The sequence below is a fragment of the Neophocaena asiaeorientalis genome, unplaced genomic scaffold (genome assembly GCF_003031525.2).
Source record: "Neophocaena asiaeorientalis asiaeorientalis breed wild unplaced genomic scaffold, Neophocaena_asiaeorientalis_V1.1 scaffold328, whole genome shotgun sequence".
In the NCBI taxonomy this organism is placed as follows: domain Eukaryota; kingdom Metazoa; phylum Chordata; class Mammalia; order Artiodactyla; family Phocoenidae; genus Neophocaena; species Neophocaena asiaeorientalis.
The window spans coordinates 270904-286762 of record NW_020174432.1 but is presented as its reverse complement, the minus strand read 5'-3'; the positions used below and the strand labels follow the sequence as shown (position 1 = coordinate 286762).

The window sequence follows — 15859 nt, the reverse complement described above, 5'->3', positions numbered from 1 at the left end:
TATTTATAGGTGGAATATTTAAAGGGAGCCACAATTAAAAATAAAAAAGCTAACATTTATTAGCACTTTCTAAAATGGTGGAAGAAAATACACATATATTCGTAACCATAAATGACAACATCTGCGCTGTCAGTATATGTAAGAGAATAAATAAAAAGATGCTACTTATTGTGGAAAATGGAAAAAACACCACTGTCCTCAAATGAAAAAGTTCACTCTGTTTATGAAAGAGAAAGGAAAAGAAAATAATAAAGAGAAGAAATTCATTTTAGTAAGACATTTACAATCTACTAATAGTATCTCATCTTCTTTCTTACATAGCTCTTCTGTTATTACCACTTTTGTGATCAAAGTAGTCCCAGAACAGATGTGTCTAATGACTTTTACTATGTTAATTCAGCTTATACTTCCTGTATCTCCATTTAATTAATGAAAATTCTTCAGAAAAGTCAAACACTTCTCCTTCCTCCAGAAAATAAAAGGAGAAATTTTGTACCTGATTTAACAAAAAGCTAGAAATTACTCTTAAAATATAAGCCCAAGAATAGTTTAGTTTTTAACTATAACATTAACAATTATCCAAAATTCAATGTCTGAATTTTGAGAATCTAAGTAGTTTTTAATACTTATAAAAATTTAAGTTTAGTAACTCAACAGAATTAGTGTCAATATTAACCTGTTTGTTTCTAAAATATAGCTGGATAAATTTTAATATTTTAAATTTTAGAAATTAATAAAATGTGAGAGCCTGAATTTGCAAAGCTCTTCTAATATGGGTATATGATGGTTAACTGAATTTTAAACTTTTATTATAAAATGTTCAAATTAGGGATCACTTAATATGAAATCTACCTGATATACTCAGTAATCTATTATATATTTCCCTATTTACTTAGTTGAGCAAAAATCATGACTTTGAATTTTGGAGTAATATTACTAAGGTGAAAAAAGTTTTAGATAGCATCACAAATTCTAATTCTCATTAAATTCCAGAAAATCTAACTCTAATAAAGAAAGCACTCTGCTAGATAATTATAATTAATTTAAATTAATTAAAATTACTAAGAATGAGAAAGTTGATGGTTAAAAGCACAATTATATTCTAAACAGAACTTGGTTTACAAAAAAAATACCATCATATAGTTAAAACACTACTTGATATTCCAAAAAGAGAAATTAATCTAGTGATTACATACTGAAAGTTGTCCAGATAAGAACTGTGGAACATCCCTCAACATGCCAGGACTCATGGGAGACGTAACGGAAATAGAAGGACGATCCATTTTTTGAGATTCAAATGAGCTAGAACCTGCAATGGTAATTATACATAAAGAATAATAACAATGACTCTTCATTAGTATTTAATAATCTTTACCATGTATCTTTTATTTTTAATGCACACAAAATGCCATTATATACATCATTTTCTTAGCCACAATGTTCCAGATATACTTAGAGAGGTTTTTTAAAGCATTAAGTGCAGCTTAGGGATTCTCTCAAGACCAAGGGTAAACCATTTTCTGTGCCAATTATAGTAGAGACAGACCTCAGAACTTAGTTACTCCGTCTGTTGTGTGTACTAAACTCATATCTTACAATAACACACCAGGAAAAATTTAAAATAGAAACTTAGGGAGGAAAAACCAAAACCTAAATCAATAAAGCAACCCAAAGATGGTCTAAACTTGTAATGTTAAAACCATAAATACTAGAATGCTAACTGTGAAAAGTTTTCAGGAAGTGAGTTTTAACCATATCTGGAAGAATATAATAAATTAGATGGGCAAAAAGGAAGTGAGGGGCTATGAAAAAAAGATACAGAAGAGCAGAAAAAGCAGAACTTCAATACCCAGAAGTTATATGTACGAATTTATTTGTATGGAGGGGAAGGAACAAATTGGAAAGTGGATAAAAATGGGGCGAATGAGATACTGACAGAATTAAATGCCTGGAATTCTGGGCTACAAATTTTGGCACTAATAAAATATCCATGCTAAACTTTTATGAGTAAGGTAATAAAAACTGCATTTGAGGAAGATGTCTTTACCATCTTTTTAAAGTGTAGACTGAATTGAGTGAGATGGAAAACAGTTAAGAACAAGTGGAATTCAATAAAATAATAACAGGAATGACTAGAAAACGGAATGGAAAGAAAGAATTGAGGCCATATTAGAAAATAAGGACTCAGAAACTAATTAGATATGAGAGATAAATGAAAAAAGGGGGAAAACATGAAGATTTCAAGTCCTGTAACCAGATATGGAGACAAGAAAGTCCCCTATGTTTCTGTCTTGTCCTCTGCACAGGACAGTGCTGATACTCCCTGGGCTGTAGAACACTGGAGAAGTCCTGTGTGTTAGGGAATGGCTGGAGAAGTTAATTTGGAACCTGTCACAGTGACCCTGTGACACCTCAGAGACGTCCGAGGGGAAATGCAAAGCAGGTAACAGGATATGTGGATGGGACCAAATGTTGAGTAGATAATTAGTGTTAGAAATTAAACTGTAAAGTGTCTCCCTAATTGGAGGCCCAAATGGATAAAATTCACTTCTAGAGAGAGTATAGTGTAAAATGAAAGGGGAAACTGCAAGCCTTGGGATCAGAAGTAATGGTGAAACCTTAAATAGTATTTAGAACTGGAAAGAATGCTGCCTTTATACTAAGAAATAAGCCAAGTTTTCTATATGCTAAGCTTCAAGTAACAGGAAGACACTTAGAACATATTCTTTAAACATCCAGAGATGAAGGGACAATGATAGATAATTCTGATAATGTAAACTTAGGAGTTATATGGCAATTAAAACCATATGAAGAGAAAAATTTACTGAAGAACTAAAAACAGAAGGTTAAGAATTGGGCCTTGGAGAAAGCTATTCTTCAACTTTTAAAGCATAAATAATTGAATCTAATTTGAGAAAGGACCCCTGTCCTTACAGGAACAATTTTGGAAATGTAGCCTAGAGGCTTTTCAAATAGCTATAGAAAGATAAAGGATTCCACACTGCTCACACAATATCTGAGTGATATAACGTAAGTGAATGAAAATTTTACCTACTTCATAGATTGCTGTGAAAACTAAGTGGGATAGTGTAAGTACAACATCTAGCACAGTTCCAGGCACTTATGATGATGATATTATTATACATAATAATTATTATCATTATGTTAGTACTTATAGTTTTATGTGATCACGATATTATTTTGGATAAAATGATTTAGCAACTAGCCAAAAGTACTAAATCAAATAGGTCATACAATCATATTTTAAAGTTTAGAGCTATGCCATTCTAAAAGGATTTCACCTCTCTGGTAAAGATTTTTTTTAAATGTATACTCATAATTGTAATACAATGTAAAAAAAAATAACATCTATTTTAACAGTACATTCTCAATTGTTGTGTGTATAGACAATCCAACCACTTCTCACCACCTTCACTGCACCCACCATGGTCTAAATTACCATAATCTCACCAAATACTGAAATAGTCTTCTCACTGGTCTCTCTGCTTTCGCTCCATTTAATCTATTTTCAACATAGCAGCCTGATTTTAAAACGTAAGTTTCTCCTCAAAAACATCCTATGTAGCTCTTGATTTCCCTTAGAGTAAAAGTCAAAGTCTTTACAGTGCCTTATAAAACCTATGCAGTTTGGCTTCCCATTACTTCCCTGTCCTCCTTCCTGCCATTCTTCCCCTTGCTCACTCTTGCAGCCACAACAGCCTTTTTGCTTTTTCTTAAATGCAACATAGGCTTTCCTGCCTTAGAGACACTGAACCTCTGGTCCCTGTCCCTGGAGAGCTTTTCCCTCAGACTGCCACTCTTTCAAATCTTGCTCCAATCCTTCCTTCTCAATGTCTATCCTGATCAATGTATTTCAAACTGCAACCCTCCTCCTTCTTCTTTCACAACATGCCTTACTCTCAATCAACCAACAAACTTAATTCATTGGAAAAAATTCATTTGCTTAGTATCCAAAATAGTACTCAAACACAAGTAATAAAAAGTGCCTAAATACTTAATGTTATTTTAACTTATATGTCTATTGCTCCATTACCACTCTGTTAAATCAGAACTATTACCCCATTTTCTCAAAATATAAATTAGAATATATGCAATTATTCACTAGATTGTCCCAAGCATTCCCTTCATTTTCTGAGGATTAGTTTACAAAGTAGTAAATTTTAAAATCAGGTGAAATTTGGGGAGGGAGTGAAATTTTGGGGAGTGATGATATGTTCATTATTTTTTATTATGATAATGGATTCACATGTATATCAAAGCTTAGCTAACTGTGCACTTTAAATACATTCAGTTTATAGTAGTATATCTTAATACGGCTATCTAAAAATACACAGTAGTTAAGACAGTGTGGTTTAAAAAAAACATCTTAAAATATTATAGACTTTTATACTTTTTTCCACAATAACATAAAATAATACTAAATTTTCCATCTTTATATGACTGCATACTTGATAACAACACTATTATATTTCTTACTTTGTATTAATAGATTAAAGACTTCATTTGACCCCTGATAATGAACGACTTTATTAATAACATTTTCTTCTAAAATAAATGAAACTTACTGGACTCCAGTTGTGCGTGTGTGCTATCAGGTATTCTAGGTATATCTCTGAAATGAGAGAAAAAGAAAAAAACAAGAAATTGTTTCAACAAATAGTAGCAACTGCTATTTTGATCATTATCAAACTATATTATAACAGGACAATGTAAAATGGACAAAACTGTGTATTATAGCAGCACTATACAAATAAGGAAAAAAATAAGTCATAGTACTTTTTGCTAATAAAAGTGTTCTGGGCTAACCCTACTACTTAAAAGGAATTAAAACTCATAAGCATTTAGAGCAGATTTGTAAAAATATATACTTTATTTCCTATGTGCTTCACTACACAATTATCCATTCTAAAAAATTTCTATATTCAACAGGGTAAGTTTTATAGATATATTTTAATTATATTCTACTCTTTTACCTGCTGTCGTTCAAATCAGAACATTGAAATTCAAATAAAATATCACCAAAACAAAAGTTAAAATAGATTGTCACTGAAATTTTTTAAACATAATAATTCTACTGAGAAAAATGCAAACATGTTTCTTATTGGACTTAACATAATTGCCTTGTAACTGTATTTACACCAAAAGTATGTATATTTTTGTTTGAGATTTGCCAGGAGGGGTATATATTAATGGTTAAGCTCATTCAGAAAACTGCATCAAAAATATTTAAGATATTAAACAAAAATATGATTAGAGCATCCTTTAACACTAAGAAATATATTTGATTAATACCCTAAGCTGATACGGTACAGTTTTACCACATTACAAAACTATGAAAAGACAAAATAAAAAATAGATATAATTTCATGTGACAGATTCATTACTTTTGAAAGGAACATAGTACAAAGGATTATATTTATCTGTAACTTAAAAAGTCAAAGAGTAATTGACATTTGCTTTTTTTTTGCGGTACGCAGGCCTCTCACTGTTGTGACCTCTCCCGTTGCGGAGCACAGGCTCCAGACGCGCAGGCTCAGCGGCCATGGCTCATGGGCCCAGCCGCTCCAAGGCATGTGGGATCTTCCCGGACTGGGGCACGAACCCGTGTCCCCTGCATCGGCAGGCAGACTCTCAGCCACTGCGCCACCAGGGAAGCCCGACGTTTGCTTATTTTTTATGTTACCTTAAAGATGTTGTTTTTCCTTAAACAGTTGCCACCGTCTAGGAATAGAATGTCCTTAAGCCCTCTCTTTTTTATATGAAATCTCCGTTTTGGAAAAAATATATAAAATTCATAGACTATAGTTGATTCTCATATTTACAATGTAGAGAACCATAGCCTATGAAACTTCTTTTGAAAGTAATTGTTACTACAGTCCCCTTCCACTAATCCTTTTATCCATTTTCTGAGCTACTAAGATAATAAAAATAATACACCTAAATATCCCTTCTTCTTTTGTAATTAACTGTATATTCTAGCATGATCAGATAAAAAGATGTCATGATTTTTGGTGAGGTATTTTTAGTAAAGGAGAAAAAAGCATTGTCCTCAAAATAATTTAGTTTTATAATCAGACATTATTGGATTGCACATTACAAATTATTTAATAGTAGTCAACTTCATATATGTATAAAGTATTCAAACCAACTCACCCAATAGGCCTTGAAACAACAAGCTCCACTTGTGGCTCAGGTTTGGATTCCAGGATGATGTTATATACTTCTTCAAATGTGGCTCCTTGCAATAGTCTTCCATTCCATTCTAATACTTCATCACCTACAGTGTTGTGTCAGTAATGATAATCTTAGAAAAACTAATCCCATAAAATGCACTCGAAACAAAAGCCGTCTCAAACTGCGATTAATTTTGTAGAACAAAATTCCTTTATGGAATAAGAAACATACTGAGAACAGCTCCAGTGGCATAAAATTTGATGACCAGGATGACTAGTGTATTTCACACAAAAGGACAAGGAAGGGTCAGAGGAAAAGATTACATAAAAGTTGTATCTGTGATTTCTAGAATTTTCTCAATGATGTCTTGTCCCTGAATAGTTGTTAGTTGTGTTTCTTGCAAGGGGAAACAAGTTGGGAACAACCTATGTCTCCAACTTGGTGACATCACTCTTGTCTCTGTGATTTCTCAATAGAAATTCCAATTCTAGAAACTATTAAGATAAGTTGCCTCTTTGAAAATTTTATAACTCTGTATTCTAGGATTCTCAATATACATGCAGCTGAGCACCTTGTCTAAACTCTTTTGTAAAAAGCTTAATACTAAGCATCTTACTGAATCCTCTCCAAGGCACTCAAGGATCTCTTCAATAGTATCCATTATCAAAGAGATAAGGAGTGACACATTTCAGTAAATATGTATTTATCCATGAAGTTTGTTTCCTAAATTATATTGGAAGTTCTTCAAAAGAAATAGGAAGGCTTATGGGAAACAAATTAGGTTAATCTAATCCTAGATACAGACTAGGAATATCCATCAGCAAAAAAATAAGATCAGTAAATATAAAAATATTTTTATCTAATGTGACTCAAGAACTAGTAGTTACAACTTTCCATTAATGAATAAAGATTAATATAAGTTAAATGAACTTTTTATTATCGGTGAAGTCACTTCTAAATGAGGATAACTTTTTCATAACTACTCAAGTTTAACAGTTTAAATGTAAATAATCAAAGATTGAAACCTACCTGGTCTAAGATGTCCTACAGTATCAGCTAAACTTCCTTTTTTAACTTTGGTAATAAATGCACAGAGCCGACCTGATTCAGTCATCTTTCCTCCTACAACCTGTTTAAAAGAAGAAAATGTTAAAACAAGCATATTGTTCAAATGAACACAGCTGGAGATTCAAGTAAAAAATAACTAGACAATTTGCAGGTTTTGAAACCACAGTTTAATATGCTAAAAATAATTCTTAAATAATATAGTGTTACTAATAGGAACTGAGTACATGTCCCAAGTGTGGACTCTACATATTCCAAATGTTTAACAATTTAATCAATTATTTGTTGAAAATGATTCATACCTTAGAAACAACTTAATGATTTATAATTTTTGCCTTTACTACAGAATTCTTACTTTTGTCATTTTTTTACAGTACTACATAATTATATTAACATTTCTAGTTATACATGTCAAATGTCATAATATATATTTTGTTACTTTTACTATATTACCATATCTTCTAAAATTTTTATTAGTTGGTAATATTTGGGCATATTGATAACGTGCATGATGATCATGATGATGCATATTTCCTGAGAAAGTTACAAAATATACTTAATCTCATCAGAATTAATGTAAACTTTAGATCATCTGCATCCCAATTTTTCTGCTTTTACATTTCTATTAATACATATCTTTCAGAAAAAGAAAAAACAAAGGTTAGCAATAGTGCTGTGACGTCATATGTGTAGCTATAAGACTGGCCTCTTAAAAATTAATGCTCTGATTCTCATTAACTGCCATTCAATCAATATATCAACTTTAAGCAAATAATAGTAACCAACTTCATTGACTAGAATAGTTTTCTTCCTCTTCTAAATTGACTGAATACAGAATTCAAAAATCATTGATTTATCTCATTCCGTGTATTTAGTCCCCAGTTGCAGTGAATTACACTCAGTTGCAGTTCAGTTAATATTAACTCATTATTCCTATGTTTGGTTCTGAAAATTATATATATAGGTATTATGGGCTGAAATCCCTGTGTTAATATTTTTTTTGTTTTGTTTTTGTTTTTGCTTTTTTGCGGTACGCGGGCCTCTCACTGTTGCGGCCTCTCCCGTTGCGGAGTACAGGCTCCAGACGCGCAGGCTCAGTGGCCATGGCTCACGGGCACAGCCGCTCCGCGGCATGTGGGATCCTCCCAGACCAGGGCACGAACCCGTGTCCCCTGCATCGGCAGGCGGACTCTCAACCACTGCGCCACCAGGGAAGTCCCCTGTGTTAATATTTTTAAAGTTTCTTGGCTTGATGAACTTTAATAATAATAATTATACTGATTATATTATTATTGAAATCTCAGAGTGCTAGGCACTGTACTAAATGTTTGTATACTGCTTTATTTAGTCTTATTAGATAATAATTCAGTAAGTATTATTATCTCCATTGTACAGATGAGGAGTCTGAAGCTGAGAGGTTTAGTTGCCTAACGTCATGTAGCTAGTAATGCTATAACTAGAAATCAAGCCAAGACTTTTCAACCTCTATACTACACTGCTCTAACAGCATACTGGGCAGATCTGGATTTAATTCTCACCTTCATCACCATCTTTAAGACCATGGGCAGGTTATGACACCTCTCTAAGCTTATTTCTTATCTGTTGTGAGTGTTAATAAAATGATAGATATAAAGTGCTCAGATGAGTGCCAACTGCATGGCAACCAGCCAATTAGTGATGCTCAATTTTATTTACAACCAAAGTTTTCAAATATCTCTCACTGGAATCTACACAACTACTTCTGTAGCAATGGCTTAACTCTAAAACATTTACTCTCTTCGCATTTCAGTTTTTAATTCACCTTATAGATGCACAAAAAATAAACAAAGCTTTCTTTGGTGTACTTACCAAATAATTATCTGGTATTTTACAGTAAAATATAAATCAATATTTGTATTAATCTCCTAACATAAGTATTTTTGAGTTTCCAGACTTCAAACAGTATTCTCTCTCTCACACACACACAAATACACACAAATGCACACACATTTTGCTACTCTAATACAAAAATTATATTCCTATGTAATATGTAATACATATATGTATTTCCCAAGTTTGTACATTTAATAATTGAATGAAGCTATCATTTTAAAAGAATATAAACACATATATAGACTTAAAGGACAAACTATAGGTAAAATAAGTTTGAAGAACTCAAGTATGTAACTCAAGTTCTATTTTCCAAAATTATATAAATAAGTATTATTGTAGAATAACAGCAACTTCTTAAATAATACTTGAAAAATGAAAAGGTTTTGGATAATGAGTGCAAATATTTAGGAATTCTTGAAAATAGAAAAAAACCCACTAAATTGGTATAGTGTTATTATATCTTTTGCTTTTCTGATAAATCTATAAATGAGCATAGAGCAACATCTCATATACTTCATCACATACCTTCAAGCCAAGCATTGTTCCTGAATCTCGAGGTACACTTCCATCTTTTAAACGCTTATTTAATAAAATGCGACCAATTAAACGATCTCCGTCTTTAGATGGCTGCCACGTCACAGGGTGCTGACATATTGCATCAATAAACACAAAATTAATGTCATTTTATGATAAATGACCCCTTAGTGTGCAATCTCTCTAAACTTCCAACTTCCAAAGTGTTATGATTACACAAACCAGTTTTTATTCAAAACGTTGATCAAAAGGGTTTACTAGATTATGTTTGTAACCTCATTTTAATAATCTCAAGTTTTTTTCAAAATCCAGTTACTGCAAATTCTAACAGTGCTCTGACACAATACTGAAGTTCTATAGTTCTACAAAATCTGAGAAAGCTTGAAAACACATGCAAACTCTAATTATCTACACACTGAAGATTAAAAATTCACAAGCAGAAAAGAGACTGCAATTCTATGCAATCGAACTCATTTAAACATGAGCATTTAATCTTCAAACACTTTTGGAAGACTTTGAAAGACTTTATTACAGTAAAAGTTAAAAGGTCACACTATATTAAAACATGAATTTGAACCTCTGATGAGGGCTTTCTTGAAGTAGGTTTCTAGATTAAAATTATTAAAAATACACAAGCTCCAGTAACTTTCCAAATGAACGTGCATGGGAGAAACAGGCCTAATTCAAAGGTGATGACAGATTATATTTCTCACTTTTTGGAGGGTCCTTGATTCTTTCAGGTCTCTGATCTATTTAGCAAATTAATTTTATTTGATAATTCAATGGTATCCATTGTTAAACAACGTTGAAAATATTAGTAGTTTATCTCAGGGCAGAACCAAGCCTTTTATAAATCATGATACCATTCCATTATGAATCATATATCAAATAACAAAGTAAATGATTTGTGTAATCACAGTTTCACAGTTATCTGAAAGTAACATGCACATCTTCATGCAAAATTTAGCAGGCAAAAGACAAGTTCCAGTAAATCACATCTATATGGTAAAAAGATTTCAAAAGTCTCACTATAGTAAAAGCAAAATAATAAATACCAAAGCAGATGGCAATGGTTCTAATACTAATTAATACTACACTAAAATGCTATACAATATAACAAAAGAGCAAAATGACAGTGAAAGGGAAAAAAGAAAAACAACTTTTTCTGTGCAAACAGACCCAATCATCTCCCTTTTGCCTGGGATTCAAACTGTTGATAATTTAATTTTCATCCCAAGGAAAATATATGCAAGCAATCAAATAAGCCAATCCAAAAAAATTCTTTATATTTGTGGTATATAATAACATTACAAAGTTCTTTCATGCGACCATAAACAAAACATTCCTTTGTTCCTAATTTTTATTTTTAATTACTTATTTTTGGTATGCCGTCAAAAAACAAAAACAGCAAAGCAAGCAAGAAGTATTTTGGTTGGTTAGTTTGTTTTGGTTTTGTTTTTCTTTTCTGCACCTTAAGAAATGCTACATTGACCCTTGAAATGCCCTGTCCTTTTATTATGTTCTGTTTGAATGAGTGACAGAGAGCAAACGAAGACCAAATGAGCAGGTTAAAAGGCAGGCTCCACAATCTCAGTACCTTATCACTATGGCTATGCTCCTCGTTAAGGGTTGTGCTACTACACGTATCTACCCCAGAGTCCTTAATCTGAGGCTCAGACCATTCCAAATCCTCTTCCAAAGAGTGGCCACCAAAGTACATCATTTTCTTTTGTCTCTCAGACCTGGTGTTAGAGTCCGACAAAACTGCCTGCTCACTAGTTTTTCTTTTTCCCTTTTGACTGTCCCCTACAGGTGTGGGATAAAAAAAAAAAAAAAAAATACAAAAAAGAAAACATGCAAAGGTGTAAATCAAAAAGGAAAAGTGAAATGATAACGGAAATTATAAAGTAAGGCTCCACATGTCTCACCAAAGACATTGGGGATGCCTCACTGCTATGCCAAGACGTATGGTCCAACCAGTTGTAATCCATGTCTCCTGTGAGAGTCAGACAGACAAAAGAGGGAAGTAAAGGAGACGGCAAAAGAAAGGACAGAGAAAGACATAATAAACATTTTAAACTCTGTGATCCTCTCCGGTTTTAAGAACTTTGTCTGTAGCACTCACTATATTTACCAAGAGAAAGCTAAGATTTCAAATGACTAAAATTTATAGAATACAGAATATATAGTTTATGTACTCTAGACAGACCCTACAGGACAAAAGTGCTGCAAGAAGAGAAAAGGCTAATAATAAGCAGGAATAGAAATGAAAAAAAATTATATATTCTGAAAAAGAAAAAGACTTTCAGCTAGGTCTGTTACTCGTGCTATTTTTTTCATGCTGGCATATAGACATGAGTTTTTTCTCCAAAGATTAAGGAACATTTTAAAAATTAAACAGTGGTTTGCTAATAACCACTACAATGAAAAGTGAAGTACTTAAAGGTTGTTTCTGGAAGGTAGTATGATATTCCTTATAATGCTGAAACCGCCTAAAAATTTTGAGTGATTAAAAAAAAAAGAGTTGGTTACACAAAAGATTATATGAAAAGGACAAAACAGGTTCACTCAATTTCTATTAGTAGAAATAAACTTTCCTTAAATATCTTGAATTACTTAATATTATTTTGAAACAATTTTTCAAGTTATTTTCAGAAACTGCATTCTCCTAAAAAATAAATTTTCTTTAAAAATAATTTTTTCAGACAATTTATGTAATTGGCAACTAAGAATGAATATCCATTTCCCAAACTTATGTGCTCCTTATTTGCCTTACCTTTGAAAAAGAATTTTTTCATCTATATGTGCACATGTCTTTTTAAGCTCTATTCATACTTTCATTTATTTAAAAATATTTAGTAAACACCTTCCATTTGCTATGCATTGTGCTAAGTCTAGCATAAGGGGTAAAACAATGAGACATGCAGCAGAATGGAGATAAATGCAATATACAAATCATCAGTGTCATATAGGAGAGTACAAAACACTGAAAGAGTATAATAAGATCTAATTTAGATTTGGGGGTCAGTAAACACCTCTAAAAAAAGTGATGTTTAAGATGAGAACTGAAATATGTGACTTAAAGGACAGGTAAAGATAAAGGCAGATGAAAAGCATAGGAAAGAGCATTCCAGGAAGAAGTAACAAGATGGTACTGTAAAAAGACTGATGGAACACCAATGTGTCTAAACCAAAAGGACTGAGGGAGAATATGGTGCTAAATGAGACTGGGGATGCAACATAGACCAGTTTAGAGAGGGCTTCTTATACCATCTTAAACATTATGAATTTCATTCACTGAAGGATTTTAAGCAAGATACATGAACTGATTTACATTTTTTAAAGATGAATCTAAATACTAAAGAGAGGTTGGGCTGGAAGACACCATGAGTTAAAAGACAGTTGCGGGACTTCCCTGGTGGTGCAGTGGTTAAGAATCCGCCTGCGAATGCAGGGGACATGGGTTCGAGCCCTGGTCTGGGAAGATCCCACATGTTGCGAGGCAACTAAGCCCATGCGCCACAGCTACTGAGACCGTGCACCTAGAGCCCGTGCTCCGTGACAAGAGAAGCCACCGCAATGAGAAGCCCGTGCACCGCAATGAAGAGTAGCCCCCGCTTGCTGCAACTAGAGAAAGCCCGCAAACAGCAACAAAGACCCAATGCAGCCAAAAATAAATAAATAGATCTACTTTTTAAAAAAAAGTTGCAATAACTCATGCAACAGGTGATTATGGCTTGAACATAGGTGATGGTAATAGACATGGTAAGAAAGGGAACTGAGAGATGTTTTGGAGGTAGAAATAAGAGTGTTAAGAAGGACAAACAGAGAGTAAAGTAAGATATGAAGAGGACCCAGATTGAATTCTAACAGAGTTTGATTTGAGATGAGAGAGAGAGACTGAGAGCATGCAGAGATAGAAAGTATAAATAAATAGATCTACTTTTTAAAAAAAAGTTGCAATAACTCATGCAACAGGTGATTATGGCTTGAACATAGGTGATGGTAATAGACATGGTAAGAAAGGGAACTGAGAGATGTTTTGGAGGTAGAAATAAGAGTGTTAAGAAGGACAAACAGAGAGTAAAGCAAGATATGAAGAGGACCCAGATTGAATTCTAACAGAGTTTGATTTGAGATGAGAGAGAGAGAGACTGAGAGCATGCAGAGATAGAAAAGAAGAAAGGAGGGAGAAAGATGCAGGTCTCCAGACCAAAGAGAAAGAGAATTTCTTAAAGAGGAGGGGAAATCAACTACAGAATGATTTCTACACATCACCTAAGATAAAGAACTGAAAATTATGCATTTGATTTGGCAACATTAATATCAGGAAGGATGTTAGAAAAAGCACTCTGGGTAGAATGATGAAATTAAAATCAGACTGAAGTAACTGAAGAGTCAAAGGAAAATGAGGAAGTAGGAAAATTCTGTGTAGATGAATGGTTCACAAAATCCCTAAAATAGCATAATCAATAGCATCTGGGAACTTCTTAGAAATGCAGATTCTTGGGTACCACCTAGACTTAATTAGGAATTCTGTAGGTGATGCCTAGAAATTTGGTTTAACAAGCCCACCAGGTGATTATGATCTCACTGTTTGAGAAGAACAGGAGACAATTCTTTTTTTTTTTTAACTTTATTGAGATATAATTCACATACCATAAAACTCACCCATTTAAAGTGTACAATTCAATAGTTTTTGGTATATTCACAGAAGTTTATTTGTGAAGGATGATGAAGCTGTTCTATTAACATATGCAAAGTTCAATTTGTAGGGAAAAAAAGACATTCTTCAACCTGTTAACTAGAGAAGTGCTTCCCAATCCTTTTCACTGCACAAATGACAATTAAGATTTTATGGCTACCCAAAACCCTGAGCGTATTTGTATTTCAGAAAACCTGTAACTCTTTCGAAATACACCACTGTTCCACAACAAAGTATTGATAAATCTCTGAATTGGATTAAATATAATATGGAGACTATAAATAAAAATTTTTGGCTGGTTTATGTGAAGATGTGAGACTTCAGCTTGCAATCTCTCTTCTCCCGTATGCCTACAAACTACCAAAATTGCGGAAATGTAGTTTTTCCCTCTGTACATAAATAAGAAGTCAGCTGTCTGACCATTTGAAGCTAAAGCGAAAATATCAAACAAACAAAAAAAGTCACATACGGTAAGCCCTCAGTAAACATTTCTTACATGAGTAAATATTAGTGTTACTGTAAGAATTAAATAAGGTAATCAGAACATATAGAATACATATAGAAAATATATAGAAAGTAGTCCTGAACTATCAGGACTGCTAATATTTAGATAATAATACTTATCACTTAGTATTCTTATTTTATATAGCTTCAAAGGGCAGAACTAAGATAATGTTTTTCCTTTAGTAGCAGTCAAGAATGTACTGCTGAACTTTCCAGTTCTAGAACAAGAAATAGAAGACAAAAAGAACAAAATGGAAATTTTAGAACTTTTTGAAAAATGACTGAAATTTTAAAAGCAAATGGATGGGTTCAAGAACAGAATGGAAAGGACAGAGGAACAACAATGTACTTGAAAATAGAACAGAAATAACACAATCTGAAAAACAGAGAGAAAATAGAATAAATAATAAAATAAACAGAGCCTCAGGGACTTCGGGGATTATAATATATAATTAAAATAATAAAAGATTCATGTCATTGTAGTTCCAGGAGAGGAGAAAGATGGGGTCAGAAAAAGTATTTGAAGAAATAATGACTGAAAATTTCCCAGATTTGCAAAACATGTAAGCCTACTGATTCAAGAAACTACATTAAGCCCCCAAACAAGAATTACACAAAGAAATCTGTGCCAAGACACATCATAATCAACCTAAAAACTAAAGACAAACTGTTTTGAAAGAGACAAGAAAGAAACAACAACTGATCTAAAGGGGAAAGACAATTCCAATGACAGTGATAAAATTTCTCATCAGAAACCTTGGAGGCCAGAAAGAAATGGCACAATATTTTTCAATTGCTGAAATAAAAGAAATGTCAACCCTGAATTGAAACAAAAAAAGAAGGAACCTGAAAATATCAAGAAGGAATAAAGAACATGGTAAGTAAAAATATGGGTGAATACAATAGGCTTTCCTTCTCTTCAGTTTTCTAAATTATGTTGATGTTTGAAGCAAAAAGTATACATTGTCTGATATGCCTTTCAAC

At 32.8% G+C, this 15859-nt stretch overlaps 1 protein-coding gene across 15 annotated transcripts in view; it reads right to left on the bottom strand.

Annotated features, from left to right (window-relative positions):
* RIMS2 (regulating synaptic membrane exocytosis 2) overlaps positions 1-15859 on the bottom strand; it is a 348709-nt gene that overhangs the window by 258619 nt on the left and 74231 nt on the right. For 13 of the 15 annotated variants that reach the window (XM_024756898.1, XM_024756907.1, XM_024756911.1 and 10 more), the window contains exons 3-8: positions 11595-11662; positions 9658-9777; positions 7225-7324; positions 6175-6298; positions 4587-4633; positions 1197-1309 (exon numbers count right to left, since the gene is read on the bottom strand). In XM_024756898.1, the coding sequence (XP_024612666.1) occupies positions 1197-1309; positions 4587-4633; positions 6175-6298; positions 7225-7324; positions 9658-9777; positions 11595-11662 (572 nt within the window). Of the gene's footprint in view, positions 1-1196; positions 1310-4586; positions 4634-6174; positions 6299-7224; positions 7325-9657; positions 9778-11263; positions 11473-11594; positions 11663-15859 lie in introns of all 15 variants that reach the window. The other 2 variants (XM_024756903.1, XM_024756904.1) reach the window with 1 other exon arrangement.